Here is a 21592-nt window from a genome sequence, read left to right as displayed (position 1 = left end):
TCAGTCTGTTCATCTGTTATTACCTCCATGCCTTGTGCTGATTCTCCTTTTCTTATGTATTACCAAGCATGGATCAGTGCAGAAGAGCCACTGTGGTGGGCTCATCACCCTAGCCTAACTTAGGAGCTGTGAAGATACTAATTTCGTGGGTGTAAGGTTGTATTAAGGCTCCAGCTTCAAAGTTAAGCAGCAGAATAATTCCCACCTGCACCAGTAATATTGTAGCTGGTTTGGAAAGCACTTGGAAATTGTCACAGATAAATGATACTGTGATTCTTTGTGTTTATACAGGGCACTCATGTCTTAGATTGTGAAACATAAAGCTGCTGGTTGCAGTAGAGGGAGGTTCCTTGTCATCTGTCTTACGCTGCTTTGAACAGCTTTAATACAGGCATTATGTGCTGCAAAGCAAATAGTTAAATCTGCTGAATGTTGGTTTGATGGTCTTGGAGTGAACTTGCACTGCAAAACTGTATTTGCTATAAATACAGTGTATTATTGCAGGGTTGTATCCTGTTTGGAAATGACCTCATCTAGCTTCTGTTAGTGGTTAGCAGCTTCATACCGCATGATGTATGCATAATAGGATAGTACATTACTCTCAGGGAAACATCTGAGCTATAAGGTTGATGCTTCTCAGACCCAGTGCATTATACTTTAATTTATTCTCAATTTGGATAATAATATGTCAGGACTCCATTCTACAAAACTAAACTCTGTGCCCTTCTATTCAGGGGATCATTTCCAGAGATGCTGTAGTCGTGCTACAAGCCCTGGGCAAACTCTCTTTTCTTGAGGTCCAGTTCCCAAGCTCTCCTCATCTCCTCAGATTGAAGCAGATGGATTGATTCGCATTTTCTTAACTGCCACCCTCTTTGGGTTGGGACTATTTGCTGATTTTTTGAAAACAGAAATTTTTCGAACTTATTTTTTGGAATTGATGCCATGGGTTTTCTTACCAACCTTCTGAAGTATCTTACAAACAGCAGCTCTTAAAATGTGATGGGAACCCAGGTGGTAGCTTTTTGTCATGTGGTAACATGATCAGATGGTCTTGCCCTCTCTTAGCCATTCTCTGAGTCTTGTCCATAATCCTCTGTGTGATGATATCACTTATACACCCTATAGTAGAAAGTTGCTCATCATTAACCAGAAACTGTGTGAGCAGGGGACAGTAATCATCACAGTCCCTACCCACAGCAAAAAAAATCCCAGGCAGGTGTTACCAGAAGTGCTAGAAAAAAATGCTATTGCAGGAAACCTGTGCTACAAAGATCACTCATACAAAGGGAAATTATTCTTCATCATGCTATTTTTATTTGATAGACATCCCCTAACTGCAGTGTTGAGAGATTGGCAGAATGATTCCTTAACTGCAGGAGCATCTAACTGATGTTTCACAGCTGCATTCACCCGAAATCCTTCGGTGGCTGGCAGTGTGCAGTAGCTTTCTTTGAAGTACCAGTACAAGAGATGGAAATGACCTATGTATTCAGATGGTTAAGACACCACAGATTTTAAAATAGCAGCCTTTTCTTTAAGCAGCCTCCTTCTGGTTTGGGTTTGTGTGTTTTCATTTTTACCTGCTTCTGTTTTAAAAGAACTAGAATTTGGTGGGGTTTTTATTGTGTGCTTTTTCTTTTGTTGTTGTTGTGGTTTTGGTCTGTTTTTTTTTTTTTTTTTTTTAATCAAAGAGCATGTACAAAGGAAAGCAGAGGAAAAACAACAGTCTAGATACATTTGAAAGAAACAGATGCCAAGGGGAGAAGGGGATGACTTGGAAGGATAAGAAAATTGGATAAAACGTAATTTGTATTTCCTAGCACGAAATCTATTCCACTGAGAGTAGCAGTGTCCAGTGGAAATAGTAAGTGGTGAAATCCCCATCTTTTGAGACTGCTAAAATAAAGTATAAGACATTTAAAAATAATTTTTAGCCTTATCCAGCTCCTACTACTATTTGTAGCATCACAAGAAGGAAGACCCTTCACTGATACTTGTACAGAGATTTTTGTCCCAGGAAAATGCTATATAAGGTGCACAACAAGAAAGAGCTACAAAACAGTTTTGGTGCTGCCTTCACCTGAGCCAGTTTTCCATCAAATAGATGAAGAAGCAAGGAAATATTACTGTGGGATCACATAAAATTAAATGTAGTTTCTACTAATTTGCCATACTAATTTCCTTCAAGCGGCTGTCTTCCTACCTTCCCCACTCTTTAAACAAAGTCAGCCTTGGTTTTTGAATATTTGAGGAAGTATTCATGGTCCCTGCTGTCTTGTAGGAGGGAATTACAAAGTATAGCAAGTTGTTTGTGACTTACACTGGGAAGAGACATTTGACCAAAGCTGCAATTATTGAAGATGGAAGGCAAGAGCCAGGCAAGGCTACCTTCCTACCTATGGGCTTTTACATGATCATCTCTTATATATACAGCCATAGTTGAATGCCAGATTGCTTTAATATCAATTATAGTTACCTGCAGAAAGAATTCAGGGACTGTATGGAAAATAATATTCACTGAATGCAGAATCTTCAACAAAACTGTAGGCAGCTCTCCAGCTCAGTAACATGTACATAGATGTGAAAGTTACAGGAAACAGATGAACCCAGGGTGGATTACTTCTGAGTTTTGGTAGTCAGCTGATGTGTGTTATGTCAGAATCAGCATTTCTTTAATTAAAACCCGTGCTCCGTGAGCTCAGACTTCTGGATTCTGTTTTAACACTTGTTCTCCTAAGTCTTTGGGCCTCAGCCTATTGTGAAATGTCAGCCAAAAAGCTTAGATTACTCTCAGTGTTTTAGCTCACTTTGGTAAAAGCGCTTCGTCCACAGTCAATCCCCTCACTACTATTACAAATAAAAGTAATAAATTTCTTGTAAGAAAAGCCCATATGGGAGACAGACATTTAGTGGTTTGCAATAGGGGCACTCTGTTTTCAAGAATGACATACTTGTTTTTTACACATCATGAAACATACTGACTGCAGTTCCTTGGCTCTCCAAACAATTTAACACAGTAACGCTGTTGCTGTGTGCAAAAATCAGTGAGTCCCGATTCGCAGCATTAGCCAAGGCACAGGAGGGAACCGTGAACCATTGGTGTCTCAGGAGAGCAAACCACCCCATCACTTCTGGGAGGTGGAAAATTCTCACTGTCTGAAGTCCCACCAGAGCTGGACAAACATTTCCCTGTTCTTCCCAAACACAGACTTTTCTATGCAGTTGCACAAGGATTACAGAAAAGAGCTGTGTTGACACTTATAGGAAGACTTAACTGTCGCTGTTGCATTTGTTAAGGAGGTAAATGATATGCCGTCTGTCTTCAAACACCTATTGGCATTCCTGTTGCTTGATGACCATTTTAGCCTCTTTCATGCTACAGTAGTGAGTTTGAATAGCTTCATTCATGACAGTTATTGTTCAGAGGGGCACACAATTTAAATATTGATATGGATATTGATATATCCATTCAATATGGATATTGAAATACTCACTTTAACAGTTAGCACGGCAGGTTAGTATATGTAATGTTAAAGAGGCATGTGTTGCAATTAAGAAAAATATCAACTAAGCGGTTAAATATCAACTTTTGAGCTTTTTGTCACAAAGCACAGCAAGAGACCCAATTCAGCAGTCTGCAGTATATACAGATACAGAATCTGAACTGAAATATTCAACTGCAGATTTCGTATTATTTCGATTTGCTGAAAATCCACCATTTCAGCTAGATGCAGTGATTTCTGTGGCACTCATCCTCTATGGTAATGATGTGTATTTATAGAAGTTTTTGCACAGTGGTCTTAGTGTTTTGACTGATCTAAGACCAGTCAACCTATGACTGTAGACAAGACCAAATTTAGCAGGGCAATTAGTTTCCACTGCTGCATTTAGACATACAGAGGAAGTATTAATGAGTCAGAAAAATTATTCAGATAGCCTTTCCCAAGGGGCTTTTAAGCAATGTGCCAGTGACACATCCATCCTCAAAGTTGCAGCTGTCCTGCCATGGGTGGGAGAACACACAGGAATTTGGGACTGAAGATTTCCTTGTTGATTGCCTGTACAACCAAACATTCACCTGCCAAGTAACAGAGAAGGAGTCCCAGCTCATTGCCTGAAGCACCCTGTTAGGAGACTGCAGATCCCACAGTAGCCAAAAAATTGGACACAGGTGAAATTAGGAATGAGGAACTCTTAAGTTAACACTTCTGCATCAGGTGCAAGTGCGCTCAGTAGGCATCAAACAGTCTGTCTTCTGCATAGCATTTTGTTAAGGTTTGAGATTTTTTGCTTTTTAAGAGAGATTTAAACTGTTTATCCACTGCATGCTGTAGCTTACTTCAGTCCTGAAGAAACTGAGCTATGCCTTTGAGAGACTTTCAAATTTGGGTAGATTTGTGAAGTCATGGTGCTTCCAGATGTCCTTCTATCTTCTAAAACAGAGCTTTATAGTGGTTATTCTGTTATGTTTATAAAAGGAATTTATGGCTAGTAATATCTGTTATAAAAATTAGGTTCCATACTTGGATGTCTAAAGACAGAGTCTCTAGGTGGGTTTTCTTATGTTAAAATTAAACAAAGAGAATTTTGTTTTACTCTCCACAAATAAGATGATTCATTATCAGTTGGAGAAGATGCTTGGTAATTTTCCAAGTGCAGACTAGCCTGGATTAAGCATGTAACATCAGTCTGGGTACCTATAAAGCCTCACTGGCCTTTTGCTGGTAGACATTCAGTAAATTGTATGGCTTTGTATGGGAGTTGGTTAAGGCTGATGTACAACCACCACTGCACCAAACTCCTCTAAAATGTTCCATTTTCTACAAGCAACGGGGACAGATGTGTCACTCATGGTAGGTGCCAGCCAGATTTGTTGAAGGGGAAACCCTTGCAAGGGCGTTAAGGAGAGTGAAGTACACATCATCCTTTCTTCTGATGAACAATTGTTCCTGATACCACTGGGGTTTACCACCTGCCCTGTTTGCAGCTGCAGCATTTGCTTCCATCTCCCACGCACCATCCTCTCTCCTGCACGCAAGTGGTGCTATCCCAACAGCTTATTCATTGTTGTCCTTGCTTTGCTATGGCATAACAGAGCTGGCTGCGTGGTCCTCTAGCCTTTTCATAAACTGCTAGATCTGATTTATAGAAGCTCTGTTTCTTCCCTGCTGAAATCTTAGAGTATGTGCACCACAGCTCCTTTCAGCTTGGGTACAATTCTTTCTTCTTGAGCCATACTCCATGAATGTGCCTCTGTCTTGTGTGCATCACTAACAGCTTCTGCACAGCCCAATGTTGGATGGATCTAGTTGTTCAGTGCCTTATCACTGATGCAATCTTTTCCTCTTATGGAAAGGGGGAATGAAATTGCCTAAATTAAGCAATTGTAGAAGCCTTGAAGGATAAAGCTTTCTTTCTACTTGGGGCTGTTTTTATAGTAAGACTGCCATAGTTGTGTTTTTCCTCCATGTTTACTGGCATAGGAAAGAATGCATGACTGGGATTTTATGGTACTTGCAGCTTGATATTTTTCCCATGAACTATTCAAATAAATTGCTTTTGGATTTTTAGCATCTTCTTCCCACTTCTGTATTGAATTAGGACAGTCAGAACAGAGAGAAAATATTCTCTTGACCATGAAGTTAAATGAGTTTGATGATCTTAGAGGGCAGACTCTTGTCAGCACTGGTGCATCATCATCTCAGCAGTCCGAGATCCAGCCCTTTGGATGGTCTGTTGTCCCTTTTGGTTAGGAGCACAGCTGTGAAGAAGGAAAACATGTGAGTCATGATCTGAGAGCTGCAAGAGCTGCAGTTTTCCCTTTCTCCAGCCAAGACTGGCCCTCTTCTTGTCAAAATATTCAGAGTCTAATTCTGTGAGGACAGAAGCTTTCATATGCAGTGCTCCACCAGTTTCTCAGATGAAATACTCCATTCTTTCACTAAAGCTGCCGTCTCTTGGCAGTAAACAACCTGACTTAAACTCCTTTACTGATATGTTAGCATCCTTGTTTTTTACTTGCTATTAAAAGTGCTATAAATCATGGAGGTAGCAATGAAGGTAGGGTTAGGATTTTACCTGGCTGTTTTTCTCTTGTTTGATCATCGTGTGAGCTTGAAGAAATTGTGTGATCTCTCTGGACCTCCAAATAGCTGCAAATTGGGGATGGTATCTAGAGAGTGGCACTGAGTGTTTCCTGCACCACACTATCTATAACTTACCTTCCTGAAGTAATTATTACGTTCAGGGGAAACTCTGAAAGGGCAAATTCTGACATGTGGGCTCTTAGCAGATCTGAAACCTCATTGCCTACCATTTAGAGAAAATCCATTCAGTGCTGTTTTCAAGCAGCAGCCACGGTAAAGCACTGATGAAATTAATTGTATGTTTCACTAGCTTTCATTTTTGTGTAAAGCATGTGGTAGTTGACATTTCAGGCATTACTGCAGTTTTAATCCTTTGTGTTTCCCATAATTTGTATAATGCCTGTATTGTCCTTGGTATGCATGCAAGCCTCCTATAAAGCTCCTCTCTTCAGAAGTTTCATGAACAAGTCAGAAATGTCTTGCTTGACAGGCAGGACTTATGAATTTACTCTGACTCTTCACATAACAATAGTTTTTACATATCGGTACCTTTTAAAGTAGCATACTTACCTTTCAGAGAATTAACATTCTTTCCTCCTTTCTTCCTAACATGTACACAACAGGATTTCAGCTGATCAAGGCTGCAAGTACACAACTTTGAAGAGTGGACAGTAAATCATTGTGGCTTTGTTTTTCCCTTCAGATAATCCTCACAATAATCCTGAAGCTCAGTTCCACACAGAGACACAGCACTTGAATTCCTGAAGTGTTTCAGTGGTGGTTTTTTCTTACTCAGGTTTGTCAGGCAGCCTGATAGCACTACGAAGCTTTTCCACATTTTGAGGCAAAGCGAATGTTTCTCCCCAGATCATGACAAACTAGTCCTGTTGTATAACTGCTGATGCAGTCTTAATTAGCTGTGGGTTTGTGCACTCTCATGTGAAGGAGAGTGTTGGCTGCAACTCTCTTGAAAGCCATTAGCAGTTTGGAAAGAACAAATTGTCTGTGATGTGATTTCTGTTGCATGACTGGTTAACCGGAGTTTGTAAGAGCAAACTAGCTCAGGGACTTCTCAGGTTTTCCTGTGCTGTGGTCTCATTTTTACAACAGAGTAACATTTTACAACAGAGTCTCATTTTACAACAGAGGCTACCATGCTGCTCTTGGGAAAAGCTACCATCTAGCAGCAGTAGCTGTGGATGATAACCAGATACTCTGAAGCTGTGGTTAAACATTCTTGAAATATTTAGGGAAAGCAGCATGATTTTGTCAGAAGTTTTTGTGCTTAATTGGTATGAGCGAAGTGCTTACTTTGTTCATGAAAAATCATCTTTATCATCAGTTCCTGAATAAAACAAAGAAAATAAAAGATTATTGGGAAGTGTTTACTCAGGGTTTAGAAATTCATCAAGCGCTTACAGCACGACACAGTCAGCTGACTATGGTTATCTTAAATTCTTAATTCTTGTCTTAAATTAAAGAAGCAGAAGCTCCCAACTCTTGGTCCTGATATGGACCATCAAAGTCTTCCCATGTACCATCTTACATTGCTCATAGGTATAAAGGCAAGGGATGAGCTTTCACATGTTATGTCCACCTTATCTAAGTCTACCACAGACAAGGCTTCCTACCGTAAAACTCTTACCTTATCATGTGCTCCATATCAACATTTGCTGGTTTGGTTTAACTTATCAACTCAGATGAGGTGGTATCATACTTGCAGTGTGATAGTTACCATTGCACTTCTAAATCTTAATGAAAACCCAAGATCCCCAGACATTCAGGTTTAATAAATAATTTAAAAATATTAGTTAGATGCACATGAAACAGAAAAATGGATCAAAAAAGGATGGTAATTTTGTAAAGACTATTTATGGGTAAATCCTTTATGTTACTTTGTGTTTTCTCTAGATTTTCTCAACCAGACAACGTATGAAGTTGAGGCATTCTTAGAAGCCATTCAATTCTTCCGGCAGGAGAAAGGCCACTATGGGATGTGGGAAATGATAACTGGTAATGAAAAAGAGGTAAAAGAATATATTCCTGATATTTTATTGGCTTTGAATATGTCAGCTTTGAGGATAATGAAGGTTGTAAAGCCTCTTGGGAAAAAATGGCATTTTAAAAAAGAAAATCTGGTAGGTAGAAATGCCCAAGATTTCAAGATACTTCTTACTGATATGTAAAGTGATAATTCTTTTTTAATAAAATCCATTTTGAGTTTTTTTTGCTAGAAAGTCAAAGAAAGTGTGCTATGAACTAAAATTCTTGCATTGTACTGGAATGTACGGATGACCACATTTCCACAGAAAGCTCATGCATCTACTTTAATTTTATGCCATGGGGTCAACTGGTGAATAAATGCTGTGTCTAAAACAAAGCACTTGCTAATATCTCTCTATTGCATTTGGTGCTGTTTACAGTTTCAGTAAATTAGTGACAGCAAAAGCAATACACACAGAACCCACGGTCTGTACGCAGTAGATACTCTCTGTCAGCTGCATTGGGCTGTGCCCTGTTTTTCTGTCTTTCATGAGAGCTATTTTGCAGATAAGAGATTTTTTTTTCTTCTGTTGCTATTACCTTTGTTACTTAACACAATAATTTCCTGCTCCTTTTCCTGTAATGGCTCCTCCAGATGCCATCATAGGATATCAAGTTTCATGAAGAACAGAATAGCAGCTAAACAAAAATTTTGAAGAACCTCTTCGTTTTGCTTTTCCCTGTACTTTGGGACTGAAGCTTTTAGTCCTGAGTGGATAAACTGGTATCCCTACTTATTGTGCCAGACTTCTGAAACAGAGTCTTGCATAGTAACAGTCACACTTAAACACCAGAAATTTGTGTACTTCAGTTCTTCAGAAATAAGGTCCCAAGCTCAAGGTCTGGGTCCATATTTAGGCACCTGAGCAAGTAGCTTTGGAGCACTGGTGGTAGCTGAAGTAATTCCACTGAGCTCTCTGGCATCACTCCAGATGTCTTTTAGTGCAATTGAGCCATTATTTGGACCCTGATTTACAGTTATTTTCCTAAGCACTGAGCACTCAGCAGCAAATATTTACTTTAGTACCAGCTGCTGGGTGTTTTCCTTCACGAAATCTGGCTTCCCTTTGGGAAAATGGGAAAAAGCTTGATGGAGAGTTTATAATCTGGGGATTTGTTTTAAGAAATCAGATTATTCTTTTAGGAGAAGTCTACCTTTGAAATGCTGAAGAATGTGGAAACTGGGGAAGAAACTATAAACAGTGTCTTTCTCAGTGTCATCATGTCAGGGTTTGAGGTTTACTGCTAACATCTGATAATTCCTTAGTATAAGGAGTTTCATCCTTCCAATGGAGGGAGTGAGGGTTTTCCTCTTCTCCCCTCCTCCCTCAAGTTACATAGCTGTTATAGCGCTAGTTCCATTTTATATTTTATTTTTATTATTGCTTGCCAACTACTTAGTCATAGCCCATATACCTCAAGAGAACTGTAATCAGAAGACATCCAGACTAGTTATGCTATTATCTTCTTAGTAATAATTCATTCTACAACTATGGTTTGTTCTCATGCCTGCTTTGACAAATATAATAATTATTTTAGGCAAATATCCAAGATAAGTGAGTGGTTTGGAATGAGCAAGCTACAGTTTATTGCTGTAAAAATCTCTGCAGAATGCCAATAAATATATTCCCTGACAGAGTCCTTACAGCATTAGATCATGCAGTTCTACCTAGGTACTGCAACACGGATGTACTGCTAGCAAGTACCCGTCACTTGGCTGAAGACCTACTGATTTTTTATATTATTTTTGTGTCATAAAACTTCTTTTTTCTGGTTTCGTTTTTGTTCTTTTTCATTTTTAAGGTTTCATTATTAATAAAGGATAAATTCTGTAGTAGATGGTATTTCTGTGGGTTAAGTGCTGAAATACTGGGTTAAACCCACGAAATTATCAACAACACTTGTAAGCAGCAGCAGAGAGCTTTTTTTGGTGAGAGCACTAAAACACCCTGATGTTGTACTAATATAACTTCATTGGTCAGTACTACATGAATGCAGAAGTAACGTACTGGTAAATCAAGAATAGCAGAATAAGGGATTAAAAAGCCCCAAAATTCTACAGTGAACCTTTCAGTGCAGAAATATAAAGCCAGTCCAGCTCAGATTCTTCAGAATATGTTTGATCCATTGTCACGTTTATTGTGACCAGTTTGGGTTATTGAGATTATTTTTAACTGACCTATTAGTTTTAACTGACCTATTAGTTTAGGACCTGAAATAATACATTGGTTTTGACAGGTATTTGAGACAGCACAGCTGAATCCAAAGTGGTAGTGAGGCATAATCTATAAGTACTTAAGTTACATGAAACAATAATAATAGGGTATGGCATGTTATAGATATATTAGATGTATAAGTAGGGTATTGTGTGTTACATTTCTGTAGGGGCTCACTTACACCCAGGAGGTACTCTATTTTACACTATGTGGCATGCAGTCAGAGCTCTTTCTTACTTACTTTTGCTGTCTAAATTCCTGCCATTTTCTTGTCGTGTTGTTGGTGCATGCCTAAAACCCACTCAAGGAGCTGTAATATGTGAGGTGGAATGTCAGGAAGCATTGGCATGATGAAATGTAAAGTTGAGCAGTGCTTTTGCATTTTGTATTAGCTTAGCCAGTAGCTGGGTGCCTCAGGGCTGCGGTCATTGAATGAGGACTATGCTGGGCTGTTGCTGAAGCAAGGACAAGAGCTGGGTTCAAATATGCATCACTTAGCAAAACTTCTGTTCAAGCCCCACTGGAGGAAAAGGAAGACTAGGTACTTTGTCTGTGACACTTTACTGAAACCATTGAGCAAGGTAGTAATCCTTTAAATCCTTTACCCAGAGTAAATGAGAAATCTACAGAAACTTAAGATGTATTTTGTGCTCCTTTTATAGGGTTACTATGTCTCTCTGTGATTTTCAGGTTAGCCACTGCACTTCAAAGCTTTCAAGAGTCTGTGGGCAACCTCATATCTGTGCACAGTTGGGACAGATAAAAAGCCTTGATGAAAGGGCTATGTGCTGTTCTGCATAGCACATGAACCATAGTATTGCCTCTGTCATCATAAATTGGCAGCTGTACATCTGTAACTGTGGGCCACGACAAATATACCTGGCCAAGATCTATGAACAGAAAACGAGCATGTCCAGAAATAAAAGATGTCCCTTTCTCCTCTGAATTATAAGGATGAGTAATGACTGAACCAAATATGAGACTGAGGAATTTAGTTCAAAATTGAGATGCTTTAAGCAGAGAAATTCAAGAATCCAGCATATATCCCCAGCACTGATAGATGCCTCTATAGGAAACATTCAGAGACCTGAGGTCACAAAGAAATAGTAATAGGGCAAGTCCTATGATGAGCTCCTTACCTTTGCTTGCATAGTTCGCCTTATTGGCCAACTTGCTGCTGAAAGTGTAGGAGAGAGGTCTCACAGCTTTCTCAGGCCAGAGGACATACAGTGTCCATAAATAAAAAATGAAGAGGAAAGCCTAGACTCCCCAAATCAGAACTCTGCCTGTAAATCTGTGCATTTATTGCCAGTTTGGTGCATCTGAGTGGGATGGGCAAGGAAGAAGTTGTAGTTCAAATTTACGCAGACCAGGTTCAAAGCCTGATACAGTGTGTAATTCTGAAGAAAACTTCTGAAATGGGTATCAGTGAATGAAACCAGGCATCCATCTCACACCATTAAAATCTTTCTGTATTGAAAAAAGAATTTGATCCTTCTCCTGTACAAAGTTGGGTGATGCTATCAAGAAAACCACAGAACCATAGAACAGTTTAGTTAAAAGGGGATCTCTGGAGGTTATCTGGATCAATCCCACACTTAAAGCAAAGCCAACTTTAGGGGCTTTGTGCAGTTTAGTTCCGAAGATATCCAAAGCTGGAGGGAGCATGACTTGTTCCCATGATTGCCCTCATGCTGAAAGGTATTTCTTAATACCTGACTTATTTCCCTTGTTACTACTTGTAACTGTTACCTTCTTCCTTTCCCTGGCCATTTCCAAGAAAAGTCTGATTGTGCCTGCCTAACGTCCTCCATATTGAAGTTGTGGACAGCAGTAAGGTCTCTCCTGAGCCTTATCTTCTTAAGGCTGAGCAAACCCAGTTCCCTTTGCCTCTCCTTACATGTCATGTTCTCCATTCCCCATCCTGGTGGGTTCTGCTGGATCCACTCCAGTGTGTCAAGTTCTTTTTTTTACTGGGGAGCCCCAAACTGGACACCACTCCAGATGTGGTCTGACAAGTGCTGAATAAAGGGGAATGTTCTCCCTCAACCTGCTGTTGCCTTTTGCTGCAAGGCCACCCTGCAGACCAATGATGAATATCTTTCCACCAGGATGCCCAAGTAATTTTCTGCAAAATTGCTTTCCAGCCAGTTGTCACCAGCCTAAACTGATGTTCAGGGTTCTTCCATCCCAGATGATTTTGCTAAACTTCATGAGGTTTTTGTCCACCCATTTCTTCAGCCCATCTAGGTCCCTTTAAATAGCAGGCTTGCTTGTCAGTGTATTGAACACTCCCCCAAATTGGTATCATCTGTATTCCCAGTCTGATGCATTTTCTTTCTAATTGGAACCATCTGCAAGACTGAATTGCTAGCTAGATGCTGGGATGAGAAAGAGTGATGCTGCTTTTCTACAACCACTGAAACCTGTTTCAAAGTAAAAATGTTCTTGAGGGAGAAAAGTACTAAGTGTCAATTTAGAAAAACACAGCAATGATAGACCAACCATATACTTAAAGAAATGATAAAAAAATGGGGCAATGACACTTTTTCCTGAGTTTCTTTACATTCCATCATGAACACTCCACGTGTAGAAGTCCCTCTGACACTTCGCTCAGCCTTTCTGCTGTGATGCGCCTTTGTCACAGAGTATCTTCTTAGGTTTTCATTCAAGAATCTGGAGGTGTTGAGAGGAAAGTTTAATGTGCATGAATCCTACAGTGTGAAAGTTTTATTGGTTTTCGACTCGTAGAGTTATCTTTTAGTGACAAAAGAAAGTGCTTGAAAATTTTTTCTTGAACTCCAACAGCTAGCTATTTATTTTATCTCTTTTTCATATCAGTATAAGGTTGGAGGTAATAAATCTTTTGGGTAATGTTACAGATTTAAAAATTCAGAGTAGAATTATGTGATTCACAGGTTACCCACAATTCTGGTTCCCATTTCTGTCCTGTATCCTGTTTTTCATAGGATTTTGTTCTTTTCTTGTTTGAATTGTGAAGTTGGTGGTCACCTAAAAAATGCTGGAGATTCACATTGGGACAATCATATCTTTCTTTTCTTGCACAGTTATCTTCCTATCAGAGCATCCTTTGGTTTATGACTTGTTAGAACAATTTATCTTCGATGATACCTCCTCTGGGAGAGTGTGAGTGTCCCAGACCAAAGTCACGGTGGGGAAGCAGCAAACCAACTTTTTTTATCCAGTTGCTGAATTAATCATTTTATCTCCACTGATTTGCACATGGCAATTTCATAATAGCATGCGGTAAATTTTAACAGACATCCTGTTTCATCTGTTGTCAAGTTTTGCATGGTCTCTCAAAGTCTTTGAGTGAGAAATGCTTCAGATGAAATTCCTGGATTTTCCCTCAGGCATACTAATATTTTTAAATCCAGTGTTCCTGGCAACCTGGGATAGTCATTGTATTTATTTGAGGTTGCCTGAGTTTGCACATCACAATGTGATGTGAGTGCTCAGTTTTCAGATGGAGAACAGTATATGAATGTGTAATTTTAATCATCTGATGATATAGATCCTGAGCAACCTTGTGATGGAGGAACTCCTGCCTAACCTTCAAACAATGATCCTGCCTAAAATGAAAGGAAAGAGGAATGATAGGAAGCGGACCTGGTTTGGTGTAAGTGCTGATATTTACATAGTTTTTTCTCGTAAAACCTTGTTGTCTGTGTGTGCTGATTCTAACCTATGCTTCTTAATTTAATTTGGGTTTAGATCGTAGAAGAAACTTACAGCTTAGTTCAGCAGCAAGTGTCAGAAGGATTAAGTGCCTTGAAAGAAGAATGCAGAGATTTTGCAAAAACTCTTGAAGGAACAATTCGTTCAGACATGGATCAGATTCTGAACTCCAAGAACTTTTTAGCTGGAAAAATCAAAGGTTAGTGGAGGAACAGCTGTGTTTTGCAGCAATTTTTTAATGTTTCCCATTGTGTTGCTCAAATTACCAGATGTCATTGGTTTGAAATTCTCACGTGTTTTGAAAAATCCAACTGGAGACACTGATTTTCAGAAAAAAAATGCTTTGAACCTCTGCTGCCTTTGATGAGAACTGATACCTGTGGCCAGTGTCTTTGAAAATACTAGGTCTTCTCAAATGGAGGTAGACCTGATGGGTTTTGAGTATTATGATTAGAGTTCCTTGTTCTGGTTTCATTTTTATTTGGGCAGCCTTATGCAATGAAGATAAGAGGTCACGAGCATAATTAAAAGTGTAGTGGTTTTGACCTGATGTCTGGGAATGTGCCACAAAACCAGGTTCTGGTTATGTGAGAAATTCATAAGCTATGAAAGAGTACTTAAGCCAAAGGGCTTCTTAGATAGTTTTAAACTAATGTGAAGTAATTTATAATTTTCCTATGAATATAAAAATGAGCATAAAAAACAGGCAAAACATTAGTTGATGTTGCTTAAGCTAGCAAATAAATAACTGATAATTTAGGAGCTGTTTTGATAAAACTCAGGATGTTCTGTTGATATCCTCACATACCAGATTAGGATGCTTTCAGTGAACTATAAAGTACCAAGTTTGGATGCTTCCTTATACAGTTTCTGTGGCCATGCTCTGTCTGAATCTCCCAGTATGTATCAATGCTAAGAGCTGCCCTTCCCTGTGCTCTCACAGTGCCCCTACGCTGCTAGCATTTGATTAGGCGGGACATGGGAAGCATGTTTAATTGTCACTCATAAAACTATAAACTCTCGTTTCATCATCTTCATCTTTGTGGAGGTGCGACTCTGGGGAAAAGCAAGGATTCATTTAATTCATTGTAAAGTAAATCATTTCAGATTACTTTTTCACTATATCTCTTAGTAGCCTAAATGCAATTGTTGTATTGTCTGACACTCTAGCCACTGTTTCTGAGCCTGCCCAGAAGTGCTGCACAGAAAATATCCAGCCATTTCTCACTTCCATATTAGAGGAGCTCATGGGTCCAGTGAGTTCTGGATTCACTGAAGTTCGCTCACTTTTTGATAAAGAAGTCAATGAAATCATCCAGGACTTCCAGAAGACAAATGATACCACAAAGCTAAAGGAGGTAAGACAAAAAAATATATTTGGAGCCTTTTATATTAGCACAAGGGCCTTCTAGCTAGACTTTGATTGACAGCAGTGGTTGCTTTCCCAGGTGATAGTATGTTAGCTCTTGCATTTTTTGTTTAGGAAGTCTTGTGGTATTTGTGCAACTGGAGTGCAGATATCAGAATTTGGTTTAGGGCCACTGTTAAATTCTCTATTAAAAATTCACCTCTGGTATCTTTCTCTTGAAACCTGTTCTTCCTCCACTGGAATGCAGAACATGGATCAGCTTATGAACCTGCCGTTCAACTCTGTGAAAATGGAGCCCTGCTATCTGAAAGTGAATCTCCTCCAGGAGCTCCTTCAAGACCTCAAGAGTCGCTTCAAGGTCTATCACATTGATTTTGTGATTCAGAGGACACAGAACTTTATGCAAGAGGTATTGTAACATCCATTTTTTCCTCCTGGGAGAACAGGTTAGGTTTGCTCTTCTAATGTGCTTCAAAGTAACCTTGATAAAAAGCTGTGCAAGAGTCCCAGAATATCTCTCAAAGTACAGATAACAAAACCTAAGAAAATCACAGCTAGAAGATGTCTGACATTTACGTTTGTGAGGATGCATGTGTCTTTCAGCAAGGCACAAAAGTTTGGGATGGATCATCTCTTCTCCTGATCTTTCATGTTCTGAATTCTCAGTACCCAAGAAGCTTGTGCTTGTATCCAGTGGAGTGCTAAGATCTGCCTGATTTCCATTCTCAAGGATTCAGGAAGGGTCTTAAATATATTTTACCAAAATGGAATGTCTCTTCCTTGGTAGTCTGTTTTCTCATTAATATAAAGTCAGGCAATTAATATTAGAAACTGGCAATTACTTGGACACAGATGATGTCTCAGGATGTAGCTACATTTACATGCTTTAAACAAACTTCACTTCTCATTGGAATGGTTGAAGTGTCTACATCATTTCAGATAGAAAATTAACTCCTCTTTTCACCATCTAGTGTGTATTGGTACAGGCTATAATTTTGCTTTGCATTTGTTTCTTCCGGATGCCTGGCCAGAAATCTATTAAGACCTGGCTGGTAGGCTTACTTTGATTGCCAGATCACAAGACAGATTTGGCCTTCTTCCTCTAGGTTGAATCTTGTGATTTTACTATGCAGTTGAGAAACTAAATAATCTAGTTGGTAATCTTATGAAATGGAGCTGGTCCAGTTCTATGGAATGGGAGTTGTGAATATGGAAAGGAAGTCTCTAGCACAGTGCTGGGATAGGGTTTTCCTAAAAGCAGATCTTTTAAATACAGCCATGATCAGCAGCCAAAGAATTATTTAGAAATAAAGTTCTGATTTCATGTCTGGGTCTTTCAGGGGGACCATTCCAAAATGCTGCCAAATAAAATGTCTTTCAGTAAGTGAAGGTTATGAGTCAAGATATAGAAGTAGACAAAAAATAGATCCCATACAGTCCATGTGCTGCTTTTTTTCTGAGCAGAACATGAATAAAAATTCACAGTAAATAAATTAAATTAAAGAACAAGATGTTCTAAAAATGCTGTTAATGCTCCTCTCCTTGAAAACCTTGTATCTAAAAATACTGTTAATGCTTCTCTTTTTAGAAGGCTGGTATTTTTCTCAGAAACATAGCAAGTAGTTTCACTTTGTAGTCACGGACATTTATTTTATTAACGAGTAAGGTCAGACATGTCTATGCTCGCGTAGTCTTTATGTCAAAAGAAGCATTTGACTCTGGTGGAGGAGGGAGCAGGATTCCTTGGTTTGGGAGCTTGGCATCCTCTAGTGGCCAGTTCTCAGAAACTTCGGAGCACAGTGCTCAACTGGCGTAAATAAAACAGCTTTAGTGACCACCAGAATCACACCAATTTATCATTTGCTTCAAATAAAAATTGAGATAAGAAACGAGTAATCTTTTAATTAGCCTCTGACTTAACTCTACACTGATCCTGTATTTTTCTTGAATCCAAGGTTTTGTAGTGCATGAGGATTTATTGCACAGCCTTCTCATGCACACACAAATTGAATAAATCTCCACCTTCTCCATTATACAGCCTGTATAGTCCAATCCTACATTATCTGAAAAGTCAGTTATAAAACTGGTCTTCAACATTTGTCACTATGTGTTTTCATTCACTAAGATTTACTAGCCAAGGAGGAATTAAAAGGATGTCTTATCCCTATGTATGTACATATTAATTTACAGACTACAAGAAGTCCTATATTATATGTGGCTATGTATATTGAGAGAGGTGGCCTCATGTGATGCAAAGGAATAGCTGGCTCTATGGACAGCCTCCCTGTGGATATCCCTGTAATTCTTTAATCAGAATATATTAAAATTTAAATGAAAACACTTAGCTAAAAAAGACAAAACCTTATTAAGTAGAAGTAATTAACAATTGCAGAACTGTTTTTATGAAATACCTTTACAGAATAGTGGATTAATGTTTTTAATGAATCACTGAGCAACTTGAAAATATGAGAAATGCCAGCCTACCTAACATAATTCCATGAGAAATTACTTCACTCTGCAATTTTTGCTGATAGTGATTTGTTTCATAAGGAAAGCTACTGATTAGTTACCTTTAAAAAAAATATTCTTCAGTATTTATGATCAAGACCATTAGAATCTGATAGGAGTCAGTGGGAGTCATCTTATTAGAGATGAGTTTTGTCAATGGCCTTCATATATATAGATGATTGATTCTACTTTTTTGTCTTTGTGACTGTCAGTTTGGATGGTGACATGAGATAAAATCTACAGGAAAACTATGATAGCTTAATAATGATACCAAGGCTATATTTTCTTTATTGCAAGATTTCTATGTATGTTTTTTCTTCCCCTTCTACAATAATTTAAAGTAATTGAAATTTTTATTTTAGGCCTGTTATTCTTTCTTTGTTTCACCTTCTTAAAAGTACAGTTTTATGTTACTGGTCTTTAACAATTGTTGTGGGTTTTTTTACTTGTTATTGTTTTTAGCTGATGGAAAATGCAGTTTATACTTTTGAGCAGTTGTTCTCTCCAAGTCACCAGGCAGACTCAGCAAAAGTTGCAACCACCATTGAAAAAGTCAAGCTGAGAGTACTGAAGGTAAATGCCTTTTCAGAAACTGAGAATGTATTTTATATTAATTTATCTCAGTATTTGAAAGAGGATATCTATTACCATCCAGCTGGAAATACTGATTTGATGGCATTTAGCATTTGGGGGTAAAACCTAGCTCTGGACATACACTTGTGAAAGTATTTACATGTGCGATGCCTTTCATTGCAATTAAATCAGATGGATATGATGCTGTGAATCTGGGTAAATAATTTTTATTAGCTTTATAATTAGCCTGCCCCTAGAGTTTGCTACTCTCAGAAGAGGCAGTGCTGAAATACCTGGAGAGAAGAATTGGGGGATTGTTTCTACAAGGGAAAGAGATCCAAGAAAACTAGATTTTAGATTACTTTTTAAAAGCTGGAATAACCTGCATAAGAACTCAAACTCCTGAGTGCACCCATGATATGGTGTCCTTTGGAATTCACCCATTACCAGTTACAGGATAACAAGAGCCAGTTCCTCTTACGAGTGATTAATAACCACAGATATGTTTGGGCTTGTTTCTCTTTTTGTTTGTTTTGACAGCAGTATGATTATGACAGCAGTACTATCCGGAAGAAGATATTTCAAGAAGCACTGGTACAGATTACTTTGCCCACACTGCAGAAGACACTGGCTTCAATGTGCAAACCAGTAGGTTTCTGTGAATATAAAAAACAATTATAAAAGGTAGAGAAGGATTAACACCTTGGCAGTAAATCCTCAATTCTATAAGGCTGTTTTCTCTTGGACAGTTGTGCAGATTGGCTGCCAGCTGGGACAGACACTTAGATTAGCCAGTTCATGGGTTGCTTACATACGGAACATAAGGAGGATTTCAGGAAACAGGGAAGCTGTATATACAGCTTGTTTTCTCAAAGATAGTTGCAGACCTTTGCCTATCCCTATTTCATTTCTTCCGTAGAGGTTTGAAGTCCCCTCAAACTGGACTCCTCTTGACAGTTACGATTGTTGTTTATGAACTTGTCCTTGTGTTCAGCAGCCCTACTGCAGGCAAAAACGCAGTCTGTGGGAGAGGGCACTTCCCTCTTTAGCAGCGCTCTCAGAGGCACACCTGTGACTATACAGAGCCTCTGCTGTCAACCTCCGACAAAGCCAATGCCTGCTTAGGTAGCAGGAGCAGACAGGCCTTGCACTTGCTGTCAGTGATTTTAAATGGAAGTAATTGTGTCAACAACCAGGAAACAAACAGAGATGATCTCTGTTATCCTTAATCATATGGGTAGGTCAGTACTCAGCAAATGTGGGTACCAGAGTTTCCCGGAGATGTTATCAGTACGGCTGCATCAGAAGTGTGCTGGAATGCTGTTCACCTTGACTCAAAACAAATAGTCTGTGCCTTTCTCGAAGCCCATGCATATCCTCTTGCATTTCCACTGTACCTGCTGAAAAATGACTGCCCTAAGCCATCCCAGCCTCTTTTGTTTCCCTTGATGTTTATCAGTTCCCACAGGCTGTGCTGCTCTTGCTGTTTCAGTTTTAAAACCAACTATTTTCCCAAGTTATGCTTGTGAGACTTTTAAGTACGGATTGTTAAAACTCACAACCTTCAAAAATGTGTTTAAAATTACTCTCTTCTCTATGTCACTCTACTTTCTTTACTATCCCAAAAATAATACTCTCTTGTAGAGTGTCAGCAGTGCCTTCACACAAGCGCAAGCATTTCATCACCTTGAATATATGTAGAGAGGGTGGAGTCCCACATCATGTCTCTGTCATACAGGATGAAGGAAGCAGTGGTGGTGCAAACTTCCCACAAGCCCTTTCTGTTTCATTTCTGACAATTGCATTTATGCCTCTGCAGAAACGAGCAGCCAGCTTTAGAAGTAAATATGTGGAACAGCTGACATGCCCAGCCAGGTCTTGTTGTCTTACAGGAAAACCTCCAGATATTTTCATGTAAGCACCTTTTCTAGAAGTAGGCAGAGGTCACATATAGACAACCAACAGCTGTTTAGTGATAATGACTCAGTTATTGTTTAGACAGGCTACTGCATATAAATCAGTAAGCTAAAATGTTACACACCTATTAGAAAAACAAAGTCAAACCATGTACCTCCCATGCTCACTGTGGATTTGCCTCCTTGGACAAACACTGAGGCATTTCCTCACTAGCTATTTATTTCAGAATTGTTTATTATAGTGCAGATGGTGGCGATCTATACTGCTTTTAAATGTAATTATTGTGCAAGAATACTGCTTGATAAATGCACAATAAATTGTGAACATACATAGTTCATTTAGTCATAGTTTGAATAGATCATCTCAAGAGCCATCAAGGTGCATTGCAAGACCTGCTAGAAGGCATCTCCAAGGTGCTATGTTGAAGCAGAACTTTCAGAATCTCTCATTTTTATATATCTGTTCCTTTCTTCTCTGTCTGCACAGGAGCTGCAGAAGTACGAGCAGTTCATTTTTGCTGATTACACTAGCGTGATTCAAGTAGAAAATGTGTATGAAGAGATTTTATATCAGACACTGCTTGAAGAAACCCTGAAAGGTGAGAACTTTATTGAGGTGACGGTAACAACATTTCAATGTGAGCTCTTGCCTCAGAGCTTCCCAGAGTCCTAACCTGGCTGTTTCAGTCCCAGGTCCCGCTTTCCTTAAGACCGTTGGTTACGATGCTACAGTGCTTTTATTGAGCTTGGTAAAAATGTGTGGCAAGCCCTAAAATCTGAATTATGTAGCAACTTCACTAAACCTGGGAAATTCAAAGTGATAGCTTGGCACAAGCCTATTTCTAACAAAATATAATTATACCAACTTCATTTCATCTTGATTTCCTGGGTCAAGGAGTGAAATTACGATCTTATTTGCAAAGACTTGGTGATATCTAATGGCAGCAAAAATTAATTTCCTCAAATGAAATGTACTGCAGGATGCAGTTTCCAGCACATCAGTGATGCCAGTGCAGTGTTCCCTGCAGATCTCTCTGCTTTTGTGGCAGAAAACTAAATTATTTTTGATGGCATGTATAGATACATAAAATACTTGCATCTCTCTGGACCTGCCTGTGTGTCTATACCCTAGATAAAAGACAAGCATGTGTATTGCACAGTAAATTTTAATAGACCCTC

The 21592-nt window shown here is 39.0% G+C and overlaps 2 protein-coding genes across 2 annotated transcripts in view; both read left to right on the top strand.

Annotated features, from left to right (window-relative positions):
* Positions 1-21592, top strand: part of TRMT1L (tRNA methyltransferase 1 like) — a 331995-nt gene that overhangs the window by 116170 nt on the left and 194233 nt on the right. The window lies entirely within an intron of this gene.
* The window catches only part of NIBAN1 (niban apoptosis regulator 1), a 67966-nt gene that overhangs the window by 41625 nt on the left and 4749 nt on the right, over positions 1-21592 (top strand). Inside the window, exons 6-13 of the mRNA XM_061345711.1 lie at positions 8001-8116; positions 13884-13988; positions 14084-14246; positions 15218-15405; positions 15664-15825; positions 18387-18497; positions 19038-19145; positions 20901-21012. Coding sequence (XP_061201695.1) covers positions 8001-8116; positions 13884-13988; positions 14084-14246; positions 15218-15405; positions 15664-15825; positions 18387-18497; positions 19038-19145; positions 20901-21012 — 1065 coding nt within the window. The remainder of the gene's footprint in view (positions 1-8000; positions 8117-13883; positions 13989-14083; positions 14247-15217; positions 15406-15663; positions 15826-18386; positions 18498-19037; positions 19146-20900; positions 21013-21592) is intronic.

The sequence above is a fragment of the Neopsephotus bourkii genome, unplaced genomic scaffold (genome assembly GCF_033783945.1).
Source record: "Neopsephotus bourkii isolate Nb327-2 ecotype Australia unplaced genomic scaffold, CSIRO-AGI_Nbou_v1 NB_234, whole genome shotgun sequence".
In the NCBI taxonomy this organism is placed as follows: domain Eukaryota; kingdom Metazoa; phylum Chordata; class Aves; order Psittaciformes; family Psittacidae; genus Neopsephotus; species Neopsephotus bourkii.
Note: the sequence above shows the minus strand (reverse complement) of the source record. Positions and strands in the feature narration are given on the sequence as shown.